Here is a 27,781-nt window from a genome sequence, read left to right on the forward strand (position 1 = left end):
TTTGACATTTTGGAAAATGCGTTATTTGTCTTGACTAGAGTTAGACTGATACTGTACATGTCTGTATGCTAAATAGTTTAGCTTAGCATAAAGAATGGAAACGGGGGAAAAAGCTAGCCTGACACTTTGGTGTAGAGAAGACATATTGAGTTAATCAGTGAGCTTTGGAGGCGCTGGTGGGTGGACCTGCTAGCTGTTTCCCTCTCGTTTCCAGTCTTTATGCTAAGCTAGGGCAAAACTTAAAGACTGGCTGCTGGCTCTAACTTTGTATTTAGCATACAACTCTCGGCCAGAAAGCGATTGAGTGAATTTCCCAAAATGACTATGCTGTGGCTGAATTTCCATAATCCTAATCCTAACCACTGAGCAAAAAAATCAGCTTTCTCCAAATTAGGGACACAGCTTTTGCCCCACTTTCACAAGCCGTCCCCAATTTACTGGTCTTTAGTCTGAAATGTGTCCCCGAAGGTATCCTAAGCCAGAACACCCCCCTCTCACTCTCACTCACACTCACACACACACACACACACACACACACACACACACTGTTTGAAACCGATGCTGCTGTTTCGATCGACTGCTGTCATGATGGAGGAAGCTGGAAGCCACAGGCAGCGATGACAGCAATGATGATTCAGCGTTAAAGGTCGACATCAACAACCGCATTTAAAAGCGATGAGAACAAAAAGGAGGAACATTAAACCAGTCACGGGAGAACGCTGAGTGGTTCTCATGTTTGGCTAGTAGAAGACGTTTACTAAATTGTTTCATTCGGAAGTTCTCAAATTAATTTCTATTTTTTAAATTAATTTTACATTAAGTCTTCTGATCAGGTGACCAAAACGTCTGCTGTTAAAAACATGGAATCATCAGCCTTCCTCCCAGATCTGGTTTACAGTTTAGTGTCGTCATCAGTGTCCTGCAATAATCCTCAATTTTAGTTTCCCCTCACTTACCAACATAAATCACAAGATAATATAGCTGCATTGTAATTACGACTATTACTACTTGTTCCCCCTCAGACCCAGACAATGTTCAAGAGACTGATGTCCATTTGATCAATAATCAATCGACTGAAGCCAAAACAGGTTGATGACGAAGTGCAACTGTTGGATTACGGGGAAGTTTCTCTGATGAACTGGGGGTGTTTTCAGGTCTGCGGTTGCTGGATCAAATCCCAGGACTGTTTTCAGCCCAGTTTGTTTATAAATGATAACTTTCCACTGATCAATAAACTGGACAATAAACCACAAACTGGGTTCAGACCAGTGTGTAACGAAGGATCAGTTGCATTGATTCATCAGTTATAAACTCTGCTGCTCCAATGCATCAAACAGGGGCTTTCAAAGGCCGACACTGCAAACACTAGCAAACTTCCTGCTGTTTCTAGAACCTTCATGCACTTGTCTCATTCGTCCCCATCAAACTGTCCTAATTATTTTGGAAAAGCTGAAACTGTTGCAGTCACTGTGTGGTCAAAACCGTCTGCAATAACACCATCAAACACGTTGTAATAGAAGATCAATCTGAGATGAGCAGTGACTTGAAAACGACCCCCAGTTCAGAGAGGCGGCGCACTGTAGTCGGTGTAGTTATTGTATAAATGTCTTACCTCTGACAGACCAATCTTTCTGCAGGCGTCCAGGAAGTTCTCCACATTTCTCCGACACTTGGCCATGCTGAGTTTGGGCTGGAAACACATTTAGATAAAAGTTTAAGTCAGAAAAAAAAACAAAAAAAAAACAGAAGATCTAGACAGATTTTATGCTCTTAGGTTCCAGAGTATCATGAATATTCATCCCAGGGATCAAAGGTCAGGACTTAGACGCACCACTGCAGGCGAGGGGACGTGGATGCTGCCGACAGAGCGCGGGCGAATGTGATTGGCCAGATGGCAGAGCACGACGCCGTCCATCAGAGACGATCCGAGGTCTTCAGGGAGGACAACCTTCAGTCTGCTCTCGATGCTCTGAAGGAGGAAAAAAACAATACAAGCAGGTATGTGAGGGGTTAAAAACCTAAAGGACTGCTGGGTCCCTCCTAGTTATCATCAATGAATGTTGTTCATTGCTTTGCAGTAACAGGACATGCACTGATGCACATTAAGAGAATATGTGACTTTGCCACAAAGCAGTTCTCCACGTGTGCATTGCATTGTGGGGCGGTGTCCATTAATAGCTCATATTATGTGTTTAATGGTCTGAATACTGACATTGAGTGCACTTAGTAGTAATAGTAGTAGTAGTAGTCAGTGGTGGAGAATAACCAGGTATGTTTACTTAAGTACTTTATTTCCATTTCATGCAACTTTATACATCAACTTTAAGTTATATTTTGATTCTTATACTTTTGTACTTTTACTTACGTAAAGGTTTGAATGCAGGACTTTTACTTGTAACAGAGTATTCTTACACTGTAGTACTGCTACTAAAGATACTAGAGTACTTCTTCCACCACTGTTAGTAGTGAAAACACTACAGACAAAAAAAACTAGTTAATGTGTAGTATAAAATTAGGACACAGTCAATGTTTACAACTGACAGATTTATACAGAATCACCCTTTAATCACACGCACTAATGATTCATAAACAGTGAGGAGAATGTGTCTCACGTCTCGCAGTATCTCCGTGAGCTCCAGCTCCTCTCGCAGCTGCTCCATCTTTCTTCTCATGGTGAACTGAGGATCAACGGACTCCAGACTCTTGTGGCTCCGCAGGAACACTGAAACAAACACAAGAGGAAGAAGACGGGCCGCGTTAGACGGACACAACAGCAACGAAGGACACACTTAAACAGCAACACGGCCATCTCTGAAACATACACAACGGATCGGCCGGTGACAGATCTCTGGCTAATGAGGAAAAAAATGATGCATTATACATTATTATCTGCATTATACAGAGAGGTGTCTTTATTACTGAGCCGACCTTTACTGATATAAATGAGTGAGAAGAGCTTCAGTTGCATAAGCAGTGGACTCGCGTACAGTAAGTGACTTCCTGTGCATCCACATCTGCACTCAGTGACACAGAAAAAGCCTTTCTGCCATAAAAGATGTAGGAAGCTTACGTAAGCGCAACATTCACATGCACTCATGCAGCTCAGTGCACTTTTAGCTCCGGCTTTGTCACAGGAGCGGTCATGTGGAGGGAGTTCATCTCTCTGAGAGAACAGCCTGCAGAGCAACACACTGGAAACTGACTGACTGACTGACCATACGTTCAAAAAAAAAAACCTTTGTGTGTGGAGACATTGTTCTTTTGATTATAGCATCTGTCAAATGATTCTGATGGCAGAAGCTTCTGTTCATAGATAAACCTGATGCTTGAACACCAGCTCCTAAAACTCCCCTGGTGGTGGATGATGTCTCCGTACATTACATTAGTAAAAGTACAAACACACAGTGTAAAAATGCTCAACCACGAGTAAAAGTATCCTCAGCAAAATGTATTTAAAGTCGGCTTCACGAAACATAATATTTTACTGATGCTCAGTGTAGTGCAGTATTAAGTACAATAAGCTAAGCTAACCAGCTTCTGGCTGTAGCTACATCATTTACTGTGCAGAGATGAGAGTGGTATCAATCTAAAAAACAACTCTCAGAGAGAAAGTGAATTTCCCAAAATGTCAAAAAAGATTTGTTTTGCTTGTAAAAGTAATACGGTAAGAATCAGAACAAGGGTTAGTAAGTAGCATCAGATTCAGTGACATATAAATGAAAACCAGGCTCAGAGAGAGGAGTGTGTAGGAGTGTGAGAAACATGCATGGCCTCTTCACACACACACATCATTCACCTCCTCATGTCCTACACATAAATCTACCCTTTACAGCCAAATGCAGCTGAACGCAGCTTGTATCTGTGTAGTGCCACTGAGTGACCACCAGGAGGAGCTACAGGAGCTGTTTACTCCAGCTTCATCTCTTGTTGTGAAGAGCAGAAGACATGAAGTCTGCAGGATTTTAATGTGTTTTTAACGCAACGAGCCTGTTCAGCTAACAATCCTCACAGCCCTGTAGCTGAACTAAGCACTTAACTAAACTACAGACGTCTTACCATAAAAATGTACACTCTGGAGAGGATCTAAAGCCAGCAAATATTCAATATTTCCTCAAGAAAAAAAGTTGTTTAATCTCATTCATTAATTCATAAATCTCAATGTCCTTCTAGTCATTATTAATCAACAACGTAAAATGGTCTTGAGAGCTGTGAACCTCTTGAACATTAGAACACGGGGGGGGGGGGGGAGAGAGACAGTGAAGGGCAAATACTTTTATCTCTCTAGTTTTATCTGAGGTCAAGTCATTTTACAAGCTGCTGAACTCCTCTTCCTCCTCCTCCTCCTCTTCATATTGTCTTACTCCTCCCTGCTCTAAATGTCTCTCTCTGCCAGCACAACAGTTTGAGGCCGCAGCATCTTGTTTCTGTGTCTCCTCCTGTGACGGGTTATTAAAAGATTTTGGAGGATATTTTTAAAACCCTGCATGAAGGCGTGCGGGTATTTTTGTTGTCCATTTCACAAATTCTTCCTAGCTCGCTGAAATGTAGGAACCTGCTTCTTTTTACAAGATCAGTCAGAAAGTAGTAAAACAAAAAGACACGTCCTCCCTCTGGTCTGGCGTTGATCACCCTGCAGTTTGTTGAAGAGAAACTGCACACAGGCAAATAATCTTTCTCGTGCTTCTAACTAGTGGTGACATGTGGTGTGGATGTTCTTTCCACACATTCACAGGACACCACAGTGCAACGCTACATCACACAAAAGTACAACCAACCACTCCTGCCCACACCAAGCTGCTCTGATGCCTCTGACTGGCTTCGTCTCTATAGCAATACCACCGAGACTCATGGGCATCATCGTATTTAGAGCCATCCGACAGACACAAGACTAGAGGCACAGCTGTGCTTTGAGCTAAATGCTAACATCAGTAACCTACAGATGGACAACATGGCAGCTGCCTAAAATAGAAGCCACAATGTCTTGATCGCCCCCTTGTGGCTGGCTTTATATACAGTCCATGGTTCATACAGTCACTGACCGTGTCGTTAGGTAGCTTTGCAACATTTCCACCGACTTAGTGAAGTTAGCAAGCACTGCTGGCCTGTCGATGTTTCTGACACAAAAAAACACAAGTCTGTGTAATAGAACATAAGACTATTTGATCACAAATATATTAATAGATCTCTTATGTTTGTGTCTGTCTAGCCAAGCAGCTACTGTGGTGCTAACGTAGCTGCTAGGTGGCTCTCATGCTAACAGGCTGCTAGGCTCGTGATTGGCTCGAGCTGGACCTCGATACCGCTGCTCCACTACTAACTTACTGTTAGTAGCCGAACCCTAACTCAGTAGCCCTTAGAAACACTGCAGCGGGTGTTTTGTGTGTCGATAGCACAACTATAATAATTAAATAAAATACTCAAAGCTGTAGCTGAGGGGATACTTAACAGTAAAACACCAGATAAGATCCGAGCAGTGATTTAATCTCATATTTTAAAAAGCTTTATAACAGTAAGGTAACAACCTGCTTCACATTCACACTGTTTTCAGTTTCTGCTGTTGTTTGGAGCGACTGAGGGTAAACACAGATTTTCTGACCTGGCCTGCTGGTGTGTTTTTTCCCTCGTTTCCACACTTACTGTACTTATTTAGGCTTTTCTTTTAATTTGCCACTTTTCTGTACTTTATTGCATTAAATTAAGACTCAATGAATGGCAACTACATTAATCAGCATCTCATTCCACCAGCTATTGGATTAAAAACATATAATATTTGTATGACATATTTCTCTAATCTTCCTAAAATCAACTCATGACTTCCTGTTAAATAGAGCCGGTTTAAAGGACTGGCCACCACCAGATTAACTGATAAACTACCGTTACTGTAACACACACGCACACGCAGGGTGATGATTGGTTGTTAATGAGGTCAGCAGCAGTGATGATGCGAGCGTGTATGTCACGCTCCCTGAGGCCTGAACCCATTATAGACCATTAGACATAATGTTATCACACTGAAACATAACTGCTCATGTAGAAACACACAACGCTTCAGAGGGAGACTGTCTCTGTAAAACACTGTTCTTATCTTATTCTGTTCTTATCACCGCAACAGCGAGATCATCTGAAAGAAAGACCGATATATACATATTGTTACTGTTGCAACTCAAAGAAGTGTGTGTCAGACTACTGTGGGGGAAAAGGGTAAAAATCCATATCAATAAAACGTAAACACTAAGAGTTTACAGCCACACTAGCAACCCGTGAGACTGCAATGCTCATTAAATACCAGAAATAAAGAATGTATTATCCTGTAGATGTTCTGGAAAAAATAAAAATAGTCCCGAGTGTAGCGCGAGAGGGGAGGCCATATCGTCAACTAAATCTTAAGTTTTAATCTTCTGTTCGGAGGCCATTAAAGATAATTAAGATACAGATCTCAGCGTGTATCATCAAAATATTAGCATGCTTAAGTTAGCGTGAGCCTAATTATTAGCAATCTGATGTTAGTTTGTCCGCATGCTCATGTTTAGCATAGCAATGATAATCAGCATGTGGGTTATGTTACATTTTCTTTCAAGGTAATCAATGGTAAGTTATGGGTCAAAGAAGCCGTTACGATGGGCTCCGTGCTAACATTTTAGCATACACTTCAATGGTCCAGTCAGCTTTTATAACAGCAAAAAGATATAAGGAAATCACTTTATTTCAATGGAGCCACTGCGACCAGTGGAGAAGCTTACAGGAGCAAAGTAAATCCACACAGATCTTTTGATTTGAGTTCAACTCTGGTGACATTTGACAGGTGAATTTGTGCATTTAGTTTTATTGAACCTACCCTGTGGGAGTATTAACTGGGAGGAACAGTTTAAAGCTGTGAGATAGCAGTTGATGGTGCAACTAACTCTTTGTCGGGTTACCGAGCTAGCTACCCAACTAGCTTGATGAGCTATTGCTTCTAGGATATGCTAATGCATGTTATTGGTTGGCTCACCGGCTACAGTAGTTTAATGTTAACATATTAGCATGAACTGCTGTGTTTGAATCAGATGTGAGCAGTAAGCCTGCCATCGGAGGTTGGCCCGACATGAAAATTAAACCCAGATGTAACATGTTGTGGTTGGAAAGTAAACTGAAAGACTCCCTAAGGGCTCGTGATAGATTTGTTAACATTCAGAAGAGTGTGTGAACACTTTAACAGCTAACAATCGCTGCTACTTCCTGCAAGATATCAGAGCCTTTTATGGACCAACTGACTGAAACACAGCTCGCCTCGGACACACACACGGACACACACACACACACACACACACACACACACACACACACACACACACACACACACACACACACACACACACACACACACACACACACACACACACACACACACACACACACACACACACACACACACACACACACACGGCTGTGATCTATCTAAAATCTTGGACTCCGTTCCAGTGAAAGTAGGATACTCCTTTAGGGACAATTATCTAACACTTAAAATATAGGAGCTAAAAATACACACACATACACACAAATGTGCACAGACGAAACCCAGACTCATTCAAATTGCAGACGCTTCACACACACACATTTGAAGAGACATCAAACAATTCTAATATAGCTTTTGTTTATAGCTCACACAGGATGCACCGCACAGACGGAAAAAGTAACGGACGTGTGATGAGACTGCTGCTTTTCTGCAACTTTGACATGTGCCAATGGTGAGCAATAAAACAACAGAAGTGGCAACATACATAAGATTGCCACTGGTGTGTGTTGTTGTATAAAACAAAACAAAACAAAAGTTTACCAAAAAAACCATAATTTTTAAGATGCAAGTCAAATTGTATTTACTTTAAGATATACAAGTTGGCTTTTCTATTTTTACAGTGTTGGGTTTAGATAATTTCAGACACACACACATCCTGTGTTTGCTCCTCTCCAGAAACTTTATGCTCACACATTCTGGTGAGCTTCAAAGCCTGTGTGTGTGTGTGTGTGTGTGACCACACTTTTGTAGTAACTGACACACACACACTGAATAGAACTTTTACCATGTGCGTCTACAGCAACCACACACACACACATCTATACGAACAGCTGGAGATGAAAGTAGCATGTGGTAAAGCTCCTCTTTGATCAGTGTCTGCTGCTACCAACACACACACACACAGCAGTAATGTAAAACACCCCAACCTATGGTCTAAGGCAGAGAAAACACACACTGGTAGTCGACTCCAAATGAAAACGAACTTATCGCGATGTCAGTCCTTGCCAGAGGGAGGCGCTGCTGAGACACCATAGTAAGAGACACGAACATACAACTAATCACTGTTAAGACTCTGTACGCTTTCTATGTCTCTATAGGAAGATTATTGGAATATTATATAGGAGTTAAAATGATAAAGCCACTAAAATCGTATAACTATAAAAGAAATGTCCTCCTTCGTGCTGTTTCCAGTCTTTATGCTAAGCTAAGCTAACTGTACACTACCTAATCATTGCTTCAACTGGCCGCTGAAACAGTTCGTCAAAGAAAAAACAAACACAGCCGGTGGCTAACTTTCCACCTGATGGTCCAGGACACAAAGAAATTAGGGATAAACACTGAAAAAAAATCCCAAACCGTTGGTGGAGAAGTTTGAAAGAGAGGCTGTCAGCGAACACCTGAGTCCAGGTGTGTGATCTGACTCTGCAGCCTCCGAGGCTGCTTAGTTAAAAGAAGTGGAAACCTACCGCGGCTGTGCATGCCTCCGTCATCATGGCTACGAGGCGTGTCTCTATGGCAGGGCGAGGCCTGTGAGAGGAGGGAGGGGGCGAGACAGGAAGGAGGTGGCGAGCAGGGCAGCGAGGGCGGAGCTACAACCAGGAAGTGTGAGTGGTCAGGGAGACGCAAGAAGTGGGCGTGGAGCGTGTAGTGCAGGGAAGTGGGGCACCAATGGTGAATCAAGTACAGCAAGGCAAAGGTCATTCCACGAAAACACACCCCAAAAAACACCAATATCACCAGGATAGAAGTCCCGAAATAGTGGTTGTTAAGGGGAAAAAAAGATCAATGGTATTTAAACAAGTAACAGACATGCATGCAGATTAGATCAGATGATTTTCACATTAAAAGTCATGCAGCAGATCAGTGGAGGGAGAAATGAAAAAAACATGTAAATCAGAAAAAGAAAATGTCAAAAGGGAGAGATGAAAACACGTAACACAAAACAGCACAAAAACAAAATAAATATTAGTGGCAGTTCACATAGAGATCACTTTGACATGCTGTTAGCATCTTGTTAGCTTCATTAGCAGTTAGCAACATTTCACACACTGGTAACAGCTAGCAAACAAAGGCTGGATGGCTGCTAGCTCTAACAAATAAAACAAATAAAGCATGGGACTGAAGTTTGCTATGATTCTACAGACACAGCGGACAAGTATTAGTATTCCCTGTAAGCCTGCACCAACTCTGGGTTAGCTTGTGTTCAAACTAGCCCTGATTCAGGATGGTCTCCTTCATATCATGGTCCGGGATTGTCAAGGAAGCAGACTTTTCAGATGCCTCATTAAAAGTGCTAAAAAATGCAAATACCCTGGCTGGTAGAGAATCTTGAAAAATGACAACAGTCCAGAGGTGGAGAGTAACCAAGTACATTTACAGAGTACTGTACTTAAGTGCAATTCTGAGGTACTTATACTTCACTTGCATATTTCCATTTTCTGTTGCTTTCTACTCCACTACATCTCAGAGGCAAATATTGCACTTTTTACTACTTTTACTTAAGTAAAAGATCTGAGCACTTCTTTCACCACTGTGTCAATGCCAAGGCAGGTGTTCAGCGACAAAAATATGGTTTATGCTGAGCTTCCATTAAAGCTCCGGAAAATTTCAAATAAAGAAACAACTACAAATAAAGAAAAAACTACAAACTGTGTATGAATATAGTTCTTGGTCTTTGCAATGTCCAGGATTTTCATTATCATCAACGCAGCCAACAAATGAAGTACACCCCATCAGCATGGGACTGTTTTCACAACCACACTGTTCAGAGCCAGTGAATCCACCTCTAAGTCTGGTAGCCCAGGTATCTGGTCCACCCTCTTAGCCCAGATCCAACTCACCTGAACGGGGCTTCAGTCCAAACACCGGGCTGGAGAAGGCTGGAGGTCCGCTGGCTGGAGATCTGTCATGTTGCTGCAGCAACAGAAATGGAAAGAACACGGATAAGTACTCGGTGTCATTAACAAACAATGGAAGTATAATTCATTGAACAGACGCTGAAGTCCTGTGCTTTGTGTGGGAGATGTTTGCAAAGACATACAGACTTACAAACGACTCCACGGAGATATAAAGTACAGAGAAACACATGTGAGGAGCTCAGGGACCTAAAGTTAACCTCCAAATTGGCTCAAAGACAGCAGCACTCTTTGCCTCCCTCCTCTGTCTTTAACCATCATTCAACTTATATAACCAGCAGACTGATTCAGTGTCGGCACTCTTTAAGACACTCGAGACGTCTTCAATTTAACAGAATTTAAGTGGATTAGATTTGTACAAAGACAGTCTGATCAAAGTCAATTTAAAAATGACTGGGAAATTCTCACGTCTCACCCCCATTTGCACCTTGTAGTAACATCTGATCTGTAACTGTGTTTCTTATCTGGATCAGGAAAAAGAGCTTTGTGAGAACCTGAGTTCATATAGATTGCTGGTGAACACACTTAACCTTTATCCAAAACAAACTAAGAGATGTCTAAATGTACAAGTCAGTAGGTTCACATCCTCCACTGTGTGTGTTTTTTTCTGCGAGTCTGATAAACACTTTGTCTGTGTGTTCACTCTTTTACTTCAGAGCATTGTTAGACCAGTCTGGGGGAACAAAGCCGTGTTGTTCTCCTCGTTTCTAAACCTACACTCGCTTCACTCCGTTTGTTTCTGTAAAACACTGAAGACTGTCAGCTTGAGGGCGGTGAGTTAAGTCGGTTTAAAAGGCTTATTTGCTTTCTTTTCAAACGCCACATGAGGAGATTGACATTTATCTCATGACGGTGTTCTAATTACGAATCAGGACTAGATTAGACTAGTTTAGCATAAAGACTGGAAGCTGGGGGAAACAGCTAGCCTGTTGTCCTAATCAACACGTTGTTTCTCTTTTGTAAATTTCTATTTGTCGACTGACACTGATTGATATCACATATCAGTCACTGCAGATGAACTCTTCACACACCGACATGCAAGACAGAAAAAAACTCAATTCACCAGCCACCACTTCATCCAAATCGACGTCATTCAAACAAATTCGTCGTTTCTCAAGAACACGGAGTGACTGGTGAAACGTTTAGAAATAAACATCTTCTCACCCTGTTCACATGTGTGACCTGCTGCCACGTGAAATGTGACACATGTGAAAGCTCAGTGTGGTTTATTCGCTGACAGCAGACAGACACACAGGGAAACGGTCAGTTCACTGGACGACTGAGGACAGTTCACTCTGAGAGCTGGGACAGCGTCTACATCCAGTGGTCTGGTGCTACCTTTACCTTGATGGACATATGCCACTCATACTCCCGGCATGCAAGCTGGGCCTCAAACCTGGCCTTCTCTAGAATCATCTGTCTCTTCTTCTGGAACTCATAGCCACCTTCCTCCATGTGCTGCTACAGAACGCATCAAACGTTTAGGCTTTAAATTACCTTAAATAGTTCCTAATTTACTTACATACTTATAGGCTTAAATTTACAGGGACAAAGACACAAAACGACGTGCTTGATCTCAATAACGTGAGTAAACTTATCAAGGAAAATGTATTATAGTGACTACATTTAAAGCCACTATGTGCAGCATTTCAAAATGTCCAACTTTGGCGTCCCACAGTGGAAGCATAAAAAAAAGACACAAACAGAGAGCGCTGACCGCTTTTCTTTGGACTCTACTAAATCGTGACGGACATTTCTAATTCTATTTGTTTGTTCAAAGTATCGATGTGCCATTTTCTGCTACAATCTGTACTCATGCAAACACAATAAACTCCTCAAAAAGATTTGCAAATATTTATCTCAACCAAGCTGGATAAAAACATTTGTCATATCATCAAAGACAGAACTTAGCAGTACTTTACTGTCATATCAGGTCATTACAGGGTCTTCAGTAAATCACCAGGGCTTTGTGATCTTTAACTTACGTCCTCGCGATTGTTTTTCTGTAAATTGTTGAACTAGAAACTTTAGTTTTTAAAACAAACTCATGGCTGAAGTTAGTTACTCACTGTCACATTGCAGTAAGGTTTCAAATGTCATCATGTATGCTGATGACAACATGTTTTGTGCTGTGTCTCAACTGAAAGTTAAGGAGAGTTTTAAAGTTCTGCACACTGTACCTTCGGTGTGGTGATGCCGTCATCGCTGTCCTGCCCACTGGGGGGGGGGGGGGGGGGGGAGAGAGAGGGGGGGGGGTTAACACGTGGTTGGGTTCACTAGTAGCTACTGTCACTGCTAAACTAGCAGCAATGATGCTGTGATTACATCAGTTTAACACACCTCAAACACTGAAACGTGGTCAAACTGTTGACCAGAACTACCTTTCAGGTGTCCTGATACCAAATAAATAATAAATAATAAATAATCTAACACACAAAGCCTTACTTGAGTGACTCTTCCACTGTGACCATCTCCACCGGGTAGAGCTGAACTCCGGACAGATCGTCCTGCTCTGTGTTCACTCTGATAAACAGAAGAAATACATTGTTAAATAAATGAATGTGATTTAGAAATACTTATACACTTTACACTGTGTTTTGCTTTTAGTACTACGTTCTAGTGTTATTCAAACTGCTAAATGAGACATGGAAACATCAAAGGTAGCAAACCATATTAATTCTCAGCAAAGTAAAGTGTGGAACCAGGCACAGTTTGGGTATCATTACGGCTAACCAGCTCCGTGATGTTGTGATTCTCAGGCGTTGTGTCGGCTCTCACCTGCTGGGGTCCTGCAGCAGCTCCACAGCCTCCTTCAGCTGGTTGATCATGTCAATGTGGAGCTCCGTGCCCCCTTTTACCTTTGACCTGTGACCCAAAACGCATGTAATATCTTACAATCACAGTTACAAGTCAGTCTGCCTGAATATTCTATATCCTATATGAACTCAATAGAATATAAAATAAACATACAGATACCAATTTAACTTGCCATCAATGCTAAAGCTGTATCATTTGTTTCTCTTTACATTAATGTATTGTTCCATTGTTATGTTGTACTAATTCTAAAAGCCCTCGATCACACAAAAGGAACCGAAGGTTAGCAAAAGAAAAACAAATAGATGAACTTACATTTGTTGTGTTGGCCAGTGTGAGTCTTCCTCTATCCGGAGGGGCTCGTCGAAGTCTGCTGCTGTCCGACCCTGCACACACACACACACACACACACACACACACACACACACACATCTACATCAGCACCAGCTGCAGCTGTCACATGGTCCACAGACTCATTCAGCCATTGGCCAGAAATTCAGAGACATTACCGTTACCCCCTGGTACACAAACTCAACAACAATGACACTGTAGCAACCTCTTCCTCTCTTTAATCAGTTCCTTCCGTCCTCCAGTCTCCACTTGTTTCTTATAGTGGGACGGATGGGTTAACTGGGATAAAGCTGGACCACTATTTGTTATCACTTAGTTATTAGCTAAGTCTTATTTCTGCAGTTTTGTCAACAGTCACAGGACATGGGTTTAGAAACACGAGCAGTCAGCTGATGGGACAGGTTTGAAACATTCATCCAGATTATATAAACCACTTTATCCGGAGGTCAAATGGAAACTGAGTGCACACAACTACAGTAATTACACTAGATTAAACATTAAAGCAGTAAGTGGGTGTATGAACTGTGATGGAAGTCTGCAACAGACCAACGTCTCAGATCGTGTGACTAATCGTGTTTCTTGACTCGTCAGATGTATTGTATATATGATGATATCAGCTGAATAACTCACTCGATGACAGTCCGTTTTTAATACTTGGAAGTACTGAAGCGTTTCAACAAGTCCTCCAAATTCAACGACAACATATTTGGTTTGTCCATGCCCCTCTTGAACGACACACGGACGCCAACTATTTGCAGAACTGCATCGTATCTGTTGTCTGACTGATCACAGCGATGGTTTAAGTTCGGTTTTGGCACGAAGACGACGCTTTAGGTTTAGCGACGTCGTCATAGTTAAACTACTGACCACTTTATAAGCATAAAGTTACTGAACTTCAACACTTGGCTAACCTGAATGATTCATCACAGGGCTGCACAGCTCTTTGTGTTGTCCACTTTGTTTTAAGTTTAGACCTTATTTGGTCACAGCCGAGTCTCCACAGTGACTCACAGGCTCAGTGTGACGTAACCTGCTATAACAGGACAGTCTCTCTAACTGTCGGGCTGGCAGCGACTTTTAACTCTACAAGTAAATGACTGTCATAAAGTGACAGTTTAGGCTCCATTAGAACAAAGCACAGACTTCAGGAGCAGTCGAAGCAGAGCAGTTTTATATAACTCCACTTCACTCTGAGTGTGTCGTTACTCATGAAGAGAACCACTCGCTGCATCAATCTTTAATCACAAACTGAGTGAGGAGAAACAGCACAACATGAGATCTTGCCTTGATGTAGTTGACGAAGCGAGTGCTGAGAGCAGAGTCTCTGTAGCTGAACTGGTCCTTCAGGGCTTCCGTAGGGCTCTCCTCAATCAGACGGACTGAGTCGGAGTTTGGGTCTGCTGGAATAAAGGAAACATGAGCTGTGAGAGCCCTGAACAAACGCGGCGGAGTGGTAGGGTTTGGACTCTACAGTAAAATGGCGGACAGTAAATATAGTGCCTTATGTAGTACGTAACAGTTTCTGCTAAATAAAAACTTGCTACACTTTGAATATATGTGTATATTTTTGGTGAAACGTTGACAAGCTTTATCTGCACTGTTAAGAGTTTGTAAGAGCAAATAACCCGGACAACTCGTCTATTCCCTCATCTCAGTTCAGTAAAGTTGGCCTTCCATCAGCTCTGACCTGATTGAAGGCTGATTGAAGTCTATTTAAACTGTTATCTGGGGAGCTGCTGCTGTTCTCTAATAGACTTCAACAGCCCAGATACTCACACACACTCTGCACGTCGCACCGCTAACAGCTTATGGTTGTTAGAGGACGAAAAGCTACATCAGCTGACGGAAAATAATCAACAAAATAATTGATGATCAGTTTATTAAGTCAGTCAAGAACGAAGTCATTCGTCAAACAAAAGGGCAAACACATTCTCTCTGTTTCCATTTGCTGGTTTTGTGTTTTTCACTGTAAATTAAATGGAACTTTGCCGGTCAAAGGTGTGTGTGTGTGTGTGTGTGTGTGTGTGTGTGTGTGTGTGTGTGTGTGTGTGTGTGTGTGTGTATACCTGTCAGGGAGCTGATGTGTTCACTCGAGTCGTCTTTACTGATTCCCTCCTCCTCTGTGATGTGGCTCATCGGTATGTTGAGACTCAGGCTGTCTTCATCTGACGGCTGCAACACAAATGAAAGAACAACAGAAATAATCGATTAATAGTTTTAAGATATTTCAAACATTCTCTGGTTCCTGCATCTATAATGTGATAATGTTTTGAACTGAATGTTTGGACTGTTAGTCGGACAAAAGGAGAGATTTTAAGATATTTCCTTAGTCTGTGGGGAAACTATGACATTTATGCATTTAGCTACATTTTTTTTTTTTTTACATTTTATAGGATCAATGTATTATTGTCAGATCCATCAATGATAAAACTAATCGTTGCATTTCCAATCAACCTTCTAGCAAACAGTTACTGATACAAATGAGTGAAAAAACCTGCAGATCACCTGAACACCACGCCCGTTAAACTGTTTATTTCTCTGCAGCCATTTAAAAATAAAGACGAATGCACGAGGCAACCGATGCTTTCAGATCTTCTGTTTGTTCTTAGTTGTTGGTGTATTACAAAGAAAAATGGGCTTTTCTGCTGCATTTTTTTCTGCAGCTCCAGTTGCATTTTATTCAAGAGATAAGAAATATGATTTTACTCCGTAAAATATCTGGTTCAAAATGTTACTTTTAATAGAAACAATGTGGTTAATAGTCTATTTACAGGATGCTGATTTAAATGACAGAACGTTTTATGAAAGTTTGTCAATGATAAAATTTAGCAGGTTTAACAAATACCGTCAGTACAGAAGTCTATAGAAGGATTAAAGAATAAATCAAAAGGTACAGCGTTATAACAGTGACCTGTAAAATAATTAAGCTTTCATGTCAATGCGCTGACAGGTGGAGTCTTCTGTGTAAAGAAATGATGTAATACATATGCCAGAACACAAACCGATTAAAAGCATATAGACACCATCACACATAAGGTACAGAGACACACACACACACACACACACACACACACACTCTCAGTACCTCAGTAGCAGACAGCCTCTTGTCTCCGTTGTCGCTGCCGACTCCTGAGTCGCTATCCTGCTTCTTCTGCTGCTCCATGTCCTCCACACTGCAGGCACACAACACAGGTCACACACCTGACACAGATACGCAAATGAGGTGTGTGTGTGAGAGGGGGGGATGAAGAGCATGTGAGGTAAAGTGAAACAGAGAGAGAGACAGAGAGAGAGAGAGAGAGAGAGAAAGCAGTCTCTCTTCCTTACCCCCCCCCCCCCTCTCTCTCAGGCTTTGTTCACACTGTTTCTGACTTCCTGCTCAGATTGGAATTGTTTTACTGTCGACTGCTCACATCATGTTTCTCAGTGCGACTAAAGAAGAACATGGACAAAAAAAAGAAGAAGAAAAACAAGGTGTGTTTCCAAGTGATTTGTTTAAGATGCAAACAGGAAATCTATTTAAATAAATAAATGAAACATACATTTATGAATTAATTAAAATAAACCTTGTGAATCCGAGTGTAAAAGGTTTACAGTGTGCTTTATTAAATGCTGATACTTTAGGTCATTAACGCTTATACAATTATATTGTTTATGTCGCTCGCATCGACTAGATAAGAATTGGAAAAAATGATTTAATTTCTCTTCATGATGAATTAAAAAAAAATAAAATCTGAGACTTTCAGCTGCTGTGTGAACACAGCTCCTGTGGCAGTGTCTAAGCAACTGAGTAGTAATGTGTGCTGTAATTGCGCGCACACACACACACACACGCACGCACATACACACACGCACACGCACACACACACACACACACACACACAGTGATAAATGAACCACCTGTGAACAACATCCACCCTCTTCTCGTCTACTGGCTCATTTGAACGGATTAAATTAATTTCTACGTGATCTACACACACATAGCTGTTTCATAATAAACATAACTGGTCACAATAAGGCTCGTAAGTCCCTCTGTGACCTCTGACCTGATCGTCATGCTAGTTAAAAACACAAAACTGATTGCACATTGATGATCTTTGTTTAAATGCCAAAACATTCAGATATAATGAGAGAGAAACGCTCTTCCTTCATCCTGGTCGACTGCAAACTGAGATTCACAGAGTTTCACCGTCTCTGAATTAATGAAGTTTTAAAAATAGCATCAATCTGTTCTCAGCTTCCTCTGCAGTATAATGAGAGAAAGAGAGAAACTACGTCTTACTCAACTATATTATTATTAGTCTTCGATGTGGTCAAAAAAAAACACTCGCTTGGCATCACATTTCAAAAGTCACAGAAAGTCTACTGAGGGCAACTGACCACACTTAACCAAAGTCAAACAGAAAGATGGAGAATTTAAAGAAATTCAACATGAATCAAAACAGAAAGAAATAGAGCAAGACAACTATAACGGGAAGAAGATAAATATTAAAAGGAAGAAGAATAAAGACAGCAAGAAAAATAGAAGGGCAAGTAGGGATAAATAAGCAAAAAGCAAGAAAATAAATAAAGGAAGAGGAGAGAGGAAATAAAAAGAACACATCCTCAAACCACAGAAAAAGACTGAATAATGGAGACAGAGAGAGAGAGAGAGAGAGAGAGAGAGAGAGAGAGAGAGAGGAGAAAGACAGAGAAAATAAAAGCATAAAGGATGTGTGTGTGTGTGCGTGTGTGTGCGCGTGCGTGCGTGCGTGCGTGCGTGCTCTCCTAGAGAATAGGAACCATTTTTCCTGCCCGCGTGTTGGGAGTGTTCTATGTGGGCGGACATTACAGAGCTCAACATCCTCTGAGAGCTCAGGCTCAGTTTCAGCTGGATAACGCTTCTTTTCTTTCTGTGCTCCATTTGGTTCAACTCATGCATTATTTCTTCCTCTCTTCTGTCATCTATGAAAAGGCCTAATTCCTCCTTCCTTCATTCCTTCTTTCCCTCAATCTTACAATCCTTTACTTCCCCGTTAACCCCACCTCCGTCAACCGGCCTGCGTCAGTCTTTTTATGATGTTCTTGTGGACTCCAAATGCCTAAGGAGCTCTTGCTTAGATGATAATATTATAGACAATATCCCAACTGTTGTGCTCCTACATTTTTCTGTAAAGCCACTTTCCTCCGGCTCTTACTTTGATCAATCAGCTGGATTCACTCCTTCATTACTCGGTTCCTAATGCTTACTTTGTTCCTTTGTTTATTTCCTTCTCATTCCCTCCACATTTTCTGTCTTCCTGTATTCCTCCATCCAGCAATCAGAAATAATACATCATCCACCAGTGTGATTAAGACCTAAATCTCTGATGGCAGACAGTCTGTCAGTGCGACCCAGCAGGGAGTCAGAGGACGGATCACTTTCAGCTGACTAATGGAGGATTTGGCTCCAGCTGGATCAGAGACACTCAGCATCCCTCCACATAGTGTACCGTCATTAAAACCAAACTAAATAAACAGCTTTGATATGATGAAACATATCAGAAGAACTGACGGCGTTTAACACAGAATTGGCAAAAGTTTGGAACAAAGATGGTCAATTTATGACCATTTCACCACTGTGACACATGGTCATGCAACCTGGGAATTGTTGATGACTTGAAGAGACACTTTTGATGCTTTGGGAAGTAAGTTTCTCTGCTTTCTTACTGATACACCACTCGCGTCATGTTAGCTTAGCATAAAGACTGGAAACAGAGGGAAACAGCTAGCCTGGTTTGTCTAAATCCACCTACCAGCACCTCTAATGTTCACAAATGAACATGTTGTTTTGTATTTGTTAGTCTGACACTGAGTCACTTTACATCGTCTATGCAGACAGTGAACTGGATCTCTACTTGTTGAACTCTGAACGCCACAAAATAGATCGTTTCAGCTTTTAGATAATGAACGTGAAGTAAACATATTTGTTTTGAAGGATTTGCTTCATCAACACTGTGTGAAAGTCACAGCAATCATCTCGGTGTGTGTTTACTCTGCAGCTGCTCTTTTTGACCGTGAACATTTTTGAATGGAGCTCTTGTTTCACTAGCTTGAGGGCTCAAAGCCTGATGAGGAAATTTGTCTTCTGTGTGCCACAACTGACTTCCACAGCGCTCCCATTAAGTTTTAATGGTTGAACAATTGATACATAAAAAAAAAAAAACACAAGAGAAGGAACCACCGCAGCACTGATGCAGGAGAGAGGGAGGAGACGGTGCCTTCCCATTCAGTAACTGACCTGCCGGTGGTGGGCCGTGATAGGCTGAGTCGCTCTATGACAGGCAGGTACAGAGAGTCGGGCATCTTCTCACTGCGACACGCCTCGATGCTCAGATACTTGAATATGTGAACTTTTCCTTTTATACAGATCTGAAAAGAAAGATTAAACTTATTTCCTCTTCTTCTACCGTCTCAACTTGTTCTCACTCAGACATCAACCTAACCGCTGAGTCACTGAACTCTGGGAGCAGCCGGTGTTTAACATTCACAGAGTGTCTTTTGTCCTTCAGCCTCTGAGACGATGCAGGTTGGTGCACACAGTTTCATATCAGCTCTCTATAAAGCTGTGATGCAGTGCATGATTGATCGGTGCTGCAGATTACCTGCTAAACAAATAATACGTTTTCATGCGATTCCCATCCCACGGGAGCATGCACAACATGGTTCAAATGAATATCAAGTTTTACAATTACAACTATATTTCTCATATCGATGTATTAATAAGAGTGTTCACAGGTGCACTAATATCCCGGTTATGTGTTGCACATGTAAACATCACTTCCTTGTTTCTGAAAACTGGATAAGCTACCCGGAGTACTCGGATAGAAACCGGAATACTGTGGCATTAAAACACCTGAGTCATGTTTCGGAAATTCTCTGTCAGTACAAAACATCGTGACCGAGATGGTGATAGATCAAGAGACAACTGCAGGCAGACGATCAGGAACCAGAATACTGTTATGATCACGTTTACAGAGACTTGAATAACCAGATGTCTCATGTTTCATGTAAACATCGTATCCTGAATAAGATCAAAAGCAGGATAAGACTCAAAACCGGGATAGTAATAGTAGCGCACGCAAACACACTCAATATGACGAATGAGTGCGTAAGAACAATGAAAAGGGTTCCACGAGACGTACAGCAAGTTTCCAGTGAGAAGACGTGACAGCTGACACTCGTTTCTATTGGCAATCATTTCAGCAACAAGGAAGTGCTCGGTTATTTTGTCTCTTAACTTCCCGGCTACACCAGTTGATGTGTAGATAGACGTCTGCTGCTGTTGATCTCTATCTGCATCAGTTTTATAATCTAATGTACATCTGAAGGTCTGACAGAACTGGAGGAATCTCTTCTGACAAACATCCACTGAATATATGATCATTCTGTCATCATGTGTTTATAACAACATGATTTCATAACACAAGTTGTCAATATGTCTTCTTCCAGAACACAGAGTCGTCCAGTTAGTTAGACTGTTGTATAAAGTTCAGTTATAGATGTGATGGACTTATTATTATGCAACAAGCTAATTATTCCAAATTAAATAAGTAAAATGTATTCTATATTATATAGTTTGGTGCAAAATGTGTTTTTAATTCATGTTAATTAATCAGAAGAGTTGAAGAATGCAAATAATGTGACTTAATTCATTATTTGCATCATCAGCATCAGAGTTTTCCACCATAGAAACATCGAGCTGCTGCTGCACCACACAGTGAGCTCGTGAGTTGATGCTCTTTTATATCTGATATCTGTGGTGGGTGTGGCCATGTAAGGTCACATGACCTCCTCATACATTTGGACATGTGTTTCCACGTTTTTAGAAATATATGGAAGGCTGAGTGAACCAACAGCAACAAGAATCTGAGAAACAAAACAGGAAAATGGAACAAACGTGTGTGTGTGTGTGTGTGTCTACCTGTGCAGGTGGACTTTGAAGGGGGTTGTTTTCTAACTGGAGGCACTGGAGCTGTTTCATCTTCCTGTAACACACCGGGATGGTCGACACCTTGTTACAGGAGAAGTCAAACTTCACCAGAGGAAGGGCAGCCAAGTCTGCAGGAAGAACACACACACGCACACACACACACATATACATCAGTTAGGTAAACACCTTCGTCTCCTTTATTCTTAGATTAGATTTACTTCAGTCGATTCAATTCTGACACAGTTTTTGAGGTAATTCACAGTGTTGTACTCAGTTATATTCGAGAATCTGGTACCACAAAGCTTGAGGAACGAAGCTGTACACACTGTACAGATTGTGGGTCCAGTGCGTCAATTCATGGTGAGGATTCTACCATGCAAGTCGTAGCAGTTGAGTACAAGAATCTTATTCTTACTTACTTTAAAACAGTCAGGGAGTCAGGATTAATGAAACATATACAAGAAGCTATGTTTAGTAACAGTTACAATCCTGTTACACACACACACACACACACACACACACACACACACACACACACACACACACACACACACACACACACACACACACACACACACACACACACACACACACACACACACACACACACACACACACACACACACACACACACCTCAGACCGCAGACATGTTTCCCCTCACACAGAACAATGCAGCTGTTGTAATATTCAGAGGTGGTTTGTGATCGTTAGCAGACGAAAGTCTCACTGTTTCTCTTTGTAACATGCAGAGCCAGGGATGTTTCATGTGATACTGGAGAGACATCTTCAAATGTGACCTCAGGCTTCCTTTAGTAGGAAGTCATGAAAAAGGACCTTTAAAGGAACAGTTGGACTTTTTGAGAAATACACTTTCTGGTATTCCCCAGCAGCCAGTTAGCTTAGCATAAAAACAGGAAATGTTATAATTATGTATTAGTAAAGCATCAGTTTGCATGTGAGCTGCACTCTGTGCATGAAAGGATAAAGGACTGTGTATTGTAACTACAGTTCCCACAATGCTTTGCAGGATGCAAGCAGAAGGTATAATGTTGCCAGATTTTCAGTAAATTATCAGTGGGCTCCATCTTGAGCTCACTGCAAACATTTTGGCAAATTTGCCATCAGCTATTAGCCGTCCGTCTTTGCAAATAAACACTATGATTATGAGACAAGTTGTGACATTTTTTTTCTATGATTTCCAAGCAGATTTATGGACATTTATCCACAAAACTTTAAGATTTTCAAATTAGAAAAGTGTGTTTGTATCATGCTTGAGAGTTTAGACACACATTGCATCACTTTCATTGGGTCAGACAATGAAATGAAATTTCAAATTCCGTGGTGAGACGGTGCATGATTCAGCGAGTGCACGGTTTACTAACGTGCTGCTGACAGAGAGACTTGACCCTCATGAACCCTCTGAGCTCTCTCTGATCTTCTCTTCAAGAGTGATAAAAATAATCCTGTGTGCAGTGACCCGCAGTGACCCGGTGAGGCCGGGTGGAGAGACGCCACCAACCCGTGAGGCCGACAGAGAAAGTATGCGTTTTCATACACACAACTGTTCAAAGGGTTGGAATCTCCTGCCACGAGAGCTTGATCACAGTCAGATGGCTGACAAGCTGACAAGCTGGAATTAACTGGCTTTGTTGGTTTAGCAAAACTATGAATCAAACTTCACAATAGAAATAAGAAGGTTAGTGCAGGGTTAGCAACATTGGAATAAATCATAGTTTAAACGCATCCAATCTAACCACAGAGTAGACTGCAGAGGGCCCAGAGAAAAACAGACTCACTCAACATGTATTATTCCTATAATATGCTAAAATAAATGAATAAATAAATATATTTAGAGCCAAATTGCACCGTTGTGGTTCATTAATAACAAAGGCTCACTTGTGCTTTTCTAAAAAAAACGAATTCAAAATCAAAGTTCAAAGTATTCTCTCCGGTCGTCGTGAAACACTGCGGACACAACTAAACTAAATGTACGTCTGAATCAGTCAATTCTTCTTTTTTTGGGGCCCAAACTATTTCAAATGTAAGTAACAAACACACACATTGAGTGTGTGTTTGTATAAACGACTTCATGTGAATATATTCAAGAGGACGTGACGAGATGGTACCGTTAATGCAGCAGCAGGTAAATCTGACATTTTATTGCTGCCACCCATTTTGTGTTTTCTTCTTCAGAACGAATGAAATTGTCTCTTGTGATCCACATGGACTTGGTGGTTTTAAAGGACTGTCATGTAACCACGTCCCCGTCTTTACTTCATGTTTGTATGTTTCTGGCAGAGTTTCCTGGAACAATGAGCAGCAGCCGGTCACGAGGATGTTTTGTCTACAGTAGAAGAAGAAACACATGCTGAGGTGTCTGTTTCTATCAGCTTTTGCTTCTTTTTCTGAAACATGAAAAATGATCAAACCACTCATTGTGCATAAACAGACATGAGCATGTTTGAGAACACCCACACATTTGCTTAAATTTGGCAAATCATGGCCAAATAAACCAAATCTGTTGCTACCAACGCAGTTGGATGTTTACATCTGTCCCTCACGATCAACACAGGACAAAACTAAATGATGAATTAAATGAAATTGGCAGATTTAATAGTTTTAGTATTCCTTAAATGTGTAACTGTTTCCCTTCTTTGATGTAAAACATATTGAGGTTTTCATTCCTGGTTGTTTCAGGCACTCTTTAAATAAACTCCAGTTTGCTGGGTGTGTATTTACAAGTGTGTGTGTGTGTGTGTGTTTACATGAATCCTCATACAAACGGAACAGACTGATGTTTGGATTTGTGGGAAGAAGAAACCATTGAGGGAGTCCTCTCCTGCAGCCTGACCGACGAGCCCATCAATCATGGCACAGAGATCATTACAGACTCTTGCTGACAGCGGCTCATAATTAAAACCTCTTTTAAGGCGGTAATAGTGTCCGCTGAGCTGCCATGATGGAGGGAGGGCCCACACCAGGTTTCAGGATAAAAATACATCCTGGCTTGTATTATATGATAAACACTTTACTGAAGTAAAGGATCTCAATCCTTCTGCCACCACTTGTTGATGTTTCTGGCTTCGAGGATCATTTTTCCATCTGGTCTGCCGATCTGATCTTCAGATTTGAGCTAACACCCCCCCCCCCCCCTCCCCCGAAGCTTGGCAGACTTTTAACAAATAAAAACAGTCATGGTGGTCTTTTCTCTGGGGTTCTCAGTGCACCAATGAAGTCTGTACAAGTTCAACAGACATTAAATCAAAGACAACATCCCTCCCTTCGTCAGGCTGCCGTCCAGTCTGCTCGGTCCAAGCCTCCCTGTCGCTGTGGCATCGAGCCGCTCAGCCAGATCAAAGCTCGTCAATCAACCCGGGAGACGGTCACAATAGTGAGGGACAAGCGTACGTCAAGACAGGGAAACACAGCGATAAATCCAAACAGGCCGGACGGATGAATCATCAAAATATCTTCCTTTTCTGCAATATTTCTGTTTTATATCCGTGGAAATGTTACCAGCATGACAATGATCCAAACAAAGCCCTTTGAGGTAAATGAAACAATCAGAACTTAAATCAGAAACATTCTTATGAATCAATTAATTGTTTGTTTTTTTAGCAAAACGCCAAAATGATCGTCTTCTTAGATGAATATCTTCTGGTTTCTTTATCCTGATACTTTTTAAACTCAATATATTTGATGGCTGGACCATTTTTTGGACAAAACAAGACATCTGAACACTTCACATTGGACTCTGGGAAGCTTTGGACATTTGTTTTTACTACTTTTTAACCCAAATCGTCAGAGGTTGGATCCTCAACAGATCTTGGTACCATATACTGAAACCAGCAAGAACGATTCAAGTCTCAACACACACTTGTTCCAGTTGGTCTATCAGCAGACAGAGTGTGTCTAACTGTTCTCCGTGTCACTGACTTATTTGGGGAAGAATGGAGGTTGTTCTTCGGTCACACTGAGGGTTAAGTATATTTTGGGGACTGTTAAGGGTGTGGCAGTGCATACAGAGGACTCTGTGGTCTCAAATGCACCTCCACTTCTTGTATACAGAAGGAATTGTTCGAGCCACTCTTCAACAATCAATACAAGTAATAGCAGGGTTTCAAACTGCCTTCTCTAAGTGCACGACCCTCTTCTGTGAGATACAAACACACCCACACACACACAGAAAGTAAACTACATCTTTTGCAACCAAACTTCACCAACTGTTTAGGTCTCCGCTGTCCACAATCACCCAAAAGGACAAGGCACTTCATTAAGTTTTAGACATAAGAAACAACAAAAAAGGAGAATTTGGGCAAAACTTAACCCGGAGAAAGAGGCGCTTCTGTCACCAACTCACCTTCTGGCAGAACGCAGAGAAGGTTTCGGCGAACGTTTAGTTCCCGTAAAGCTTTGAGTCTGCTGATGTGGCGAGGAAGAGCCGTGATCTCGTTGCAGCTGATGTCCTGCAGAAAAACATAAAACACAACTCATGACAAACTTTATCATTCACAGAAATATGTTGGTAGATTTTAAGTCCTACTGACTGATGTTGAGAGCCGTGTGGAGGCAATAGACCTCCGAGTATTGAATTAAGCACCTTTAATACAATCGCACACACAATATACAGAGAGAGTACAAAGAGTCTCACCAGCTCCATGAGGCCGTGCAGCTGTCCGATGGTCTCCGGCAGGCTGACCAGCTTGTTGTTGCTGGCGTTGAGGACTCTCAGAGGTAAACCGCACAGACAGGCCGGCAGAAAACCCAGCTGGTTACGACTGCAACACAAACATCACCATCACGTGACTTCATTTAGAGCACACTCTTCAACAAACTATTTTTAAAAAAAACTTATTTTTAGCAAAACTAACCATCAAGGTAAGCGTGGCACTTTTACATGAGCGTTTTTTAAACTGTCGGTGTTCTTTTTGAAGAAACAAATAATAAACAATTCAGCAAAACAGCAAATTCTAACGGCAACTAAAAATCGACTGTTTCAAAGACAAAAGGAAGAAAATGAATGAGAAAGCAGAACCCGTATATATGAATATTTTAACACCAAATCCTTCAACGCTGCATTAAAAATGAAATGAAGAGACGTGAGCCGTGAACGCATTATGAAATGAACGTGTTCTATAATGCGATTTCACATTCACTGCTGTTTGTTTGGTAACACAGAGACAACAGAAAGCCTCACGGGGCAAAATATAAATATTAACTCACATCAACAACACTTTTGCTCCACGTTTGTACGTGTGTGCGTGTGTGTGTGTGTGTGCAAACATGCAGACAGGCATACTTATGATACAACCGGGTATCAGATGGTCTAAATCTCAGAACTTTAAAGATATGTTGTTTAGAATACGAATTTAAAACTGGTGTTAGTAGCATGTAGCGCTGCAGTGACACAGAGCCGGGTGAAAGTCTTCCCTTGAGTGACGTAGACCTCAGTCGCATCGTATTTGAAATGAAAACAAAAGTCAACATCCAGATATACAAACCCGTTTCTTTCTACATCTCCATATTGCTTAGTGAGCTACTACGATCCACTTACGGTGAAGTGCAGTTTAATATGACCGGTGTGGCTAGCTGCTCGCCCAAAGGCTCATTCGATGGGTTTGATTGTGTCTCCAAATTCAACCTGAGAGCAGGATGAGGCCTCGACCATTTAAAACCATTCGACAGAAGAAGAAAATAAGGATTTGATGAGATTTTTGACACAAGGACACGGGATTAAAACTGTGAAAATGTGTTTTTCATTTCATACTGTGTCGTCTGAACCCGGCTTTAGACGACAATCAGACTCTCACTCACCTGACAGCTGTCGTACGGAGAGCAAACAAACAAAGGACACAGAATGAATCTAACTTCATAAAAAATAAAATTGCCTGCCCCAGACTTGATCCCGATCCCGCTGACGGGCTCAGGATGTAGGTCTATTTTTAGGCCAAATTCTTACTTTGATGTTACAAAGGAAGGTCTGATGGAAGGCAGAAGATTTCTGTTTATTTTTGTAACGACGACAGGAACATGGATCACTTTCAGCACTAATGCTGCAACTATGCACGGTAGAGAAACTAGACTTTTACTTCTACTGTACGTCTACTGTATTTTATCACAGATTGTCACACGTCTGCATCTGGAGGGCTAAACTAAAGTTAACCTTCCTTCTGTCGACTCATCCTCTCGGCTGCATATAAACAGCTCTCGCCTGATGCTTCCTCTACGAGCCACACACTTCTGCTTTGAGTGAAGTTTCAGCTTCAAATTGCACTTGTAAGAGGAAGGTGTGAAACACCAGAAACATCCAAAAACAACAAGAAACCCTGATAATAACAACAACAAGGGGCTTCATCACTTTTCCTCCAGGAGGCTGTTTGATAGGTCAGAGCGTGATGCATCCACCTCCGGTTTCTTTGTTGCATTCCTGTTGTAGTTCAGCAAAACACACTTTTAAAGCAGCTCGGTGTTAA

At 41.5% G+C, this 27,781-nt stretch overlaps 1 protein-coding gene across 2 annotated transcripts in view; it reads right to left on the reverse strand.

Annotated features, from left to right (window-relative positions):
* Positions 1–27,781, reverse strand: part of lrch1 (leucine-rich repeats and calponin homology (CH) domain containing 1) — a 61,386-nt gene that overhangs the window by 10,322 nt on the left and 23,283 nt on the right. The window contains exons 3-18 of one of the 2 annotated variants that reach the window (XM_076109911.1): positions 25,960–26,086; positions 25,669–25,774; positions 21,299–21,435; positions 19,616–19,746; positions 16,442–16,529; positions 15,423–15,528; positions 14,641–14,756; positions 13,321–13,391; positions 12,970–13,056; positions 12,637–12,714; positions 12,372–12,408; positions 10,117–10,189; positions 8,743–8,865; positions 2,613–2,722; positions 1,832–1,969; positions 1,613–1,690 (exon numbers count right to left, since the gene is read on the reverse strand). In XM_076109911.1, the coding sequence (XP_075966026.1) occupies positions 1,613–1,690; positions 1,832–1,969; positions 2,613–2,722; positions 8,743–8,865; positions 10,117–10,189; positions 12,372–12,408; positions 12,637–12,714; positions 12,970–13,056; positions 13,321–13,391; positions 14,641–14,756; positions 15,423–15,528; positions 16,442–16,529; positions 19,616–19,746; positions 21,299–21,435; positions 25,669–25,774; positions 25,960–26,086 (1,606 nt within the window). The remainder of the gene's footprint in view (positions 1–1,612; positions 1,691–1,831; positions 1,970–2,612; positions 2,723–8,742; positions 8,866–10,116; positions 10,190–12,371; positions 12,409–12,636; positions 12,715–12,969; positions 13,057–13,320; positions 13,392–14,640; positions 14,757–15,422; positions 15,529–16,441; positions 16,530–19,615; positions 19,747–21,298; positions 21,436–25,668; positions 25,775–25,959; positions 26,087–27,781) is intronic. The other variant, XM_076109920.1, reaches the window with a different exon arrangement.

The sequence above is a fragment of the Anarhichas minor genome, unplaced genomic scaffold, assembly GCF_050575085.1.
Source record: "Anarhichas minor isolate MPS153535 unplaced genomic scaffold, ASM5057508v1 ptg000004l, whole genome shotgun sequence".
NCBI lineage: Eukaryota > Metazoa > Chordata > Actinopteri > Perciformes > Anarhichadidae > Anarhichas > Anarhichas minor.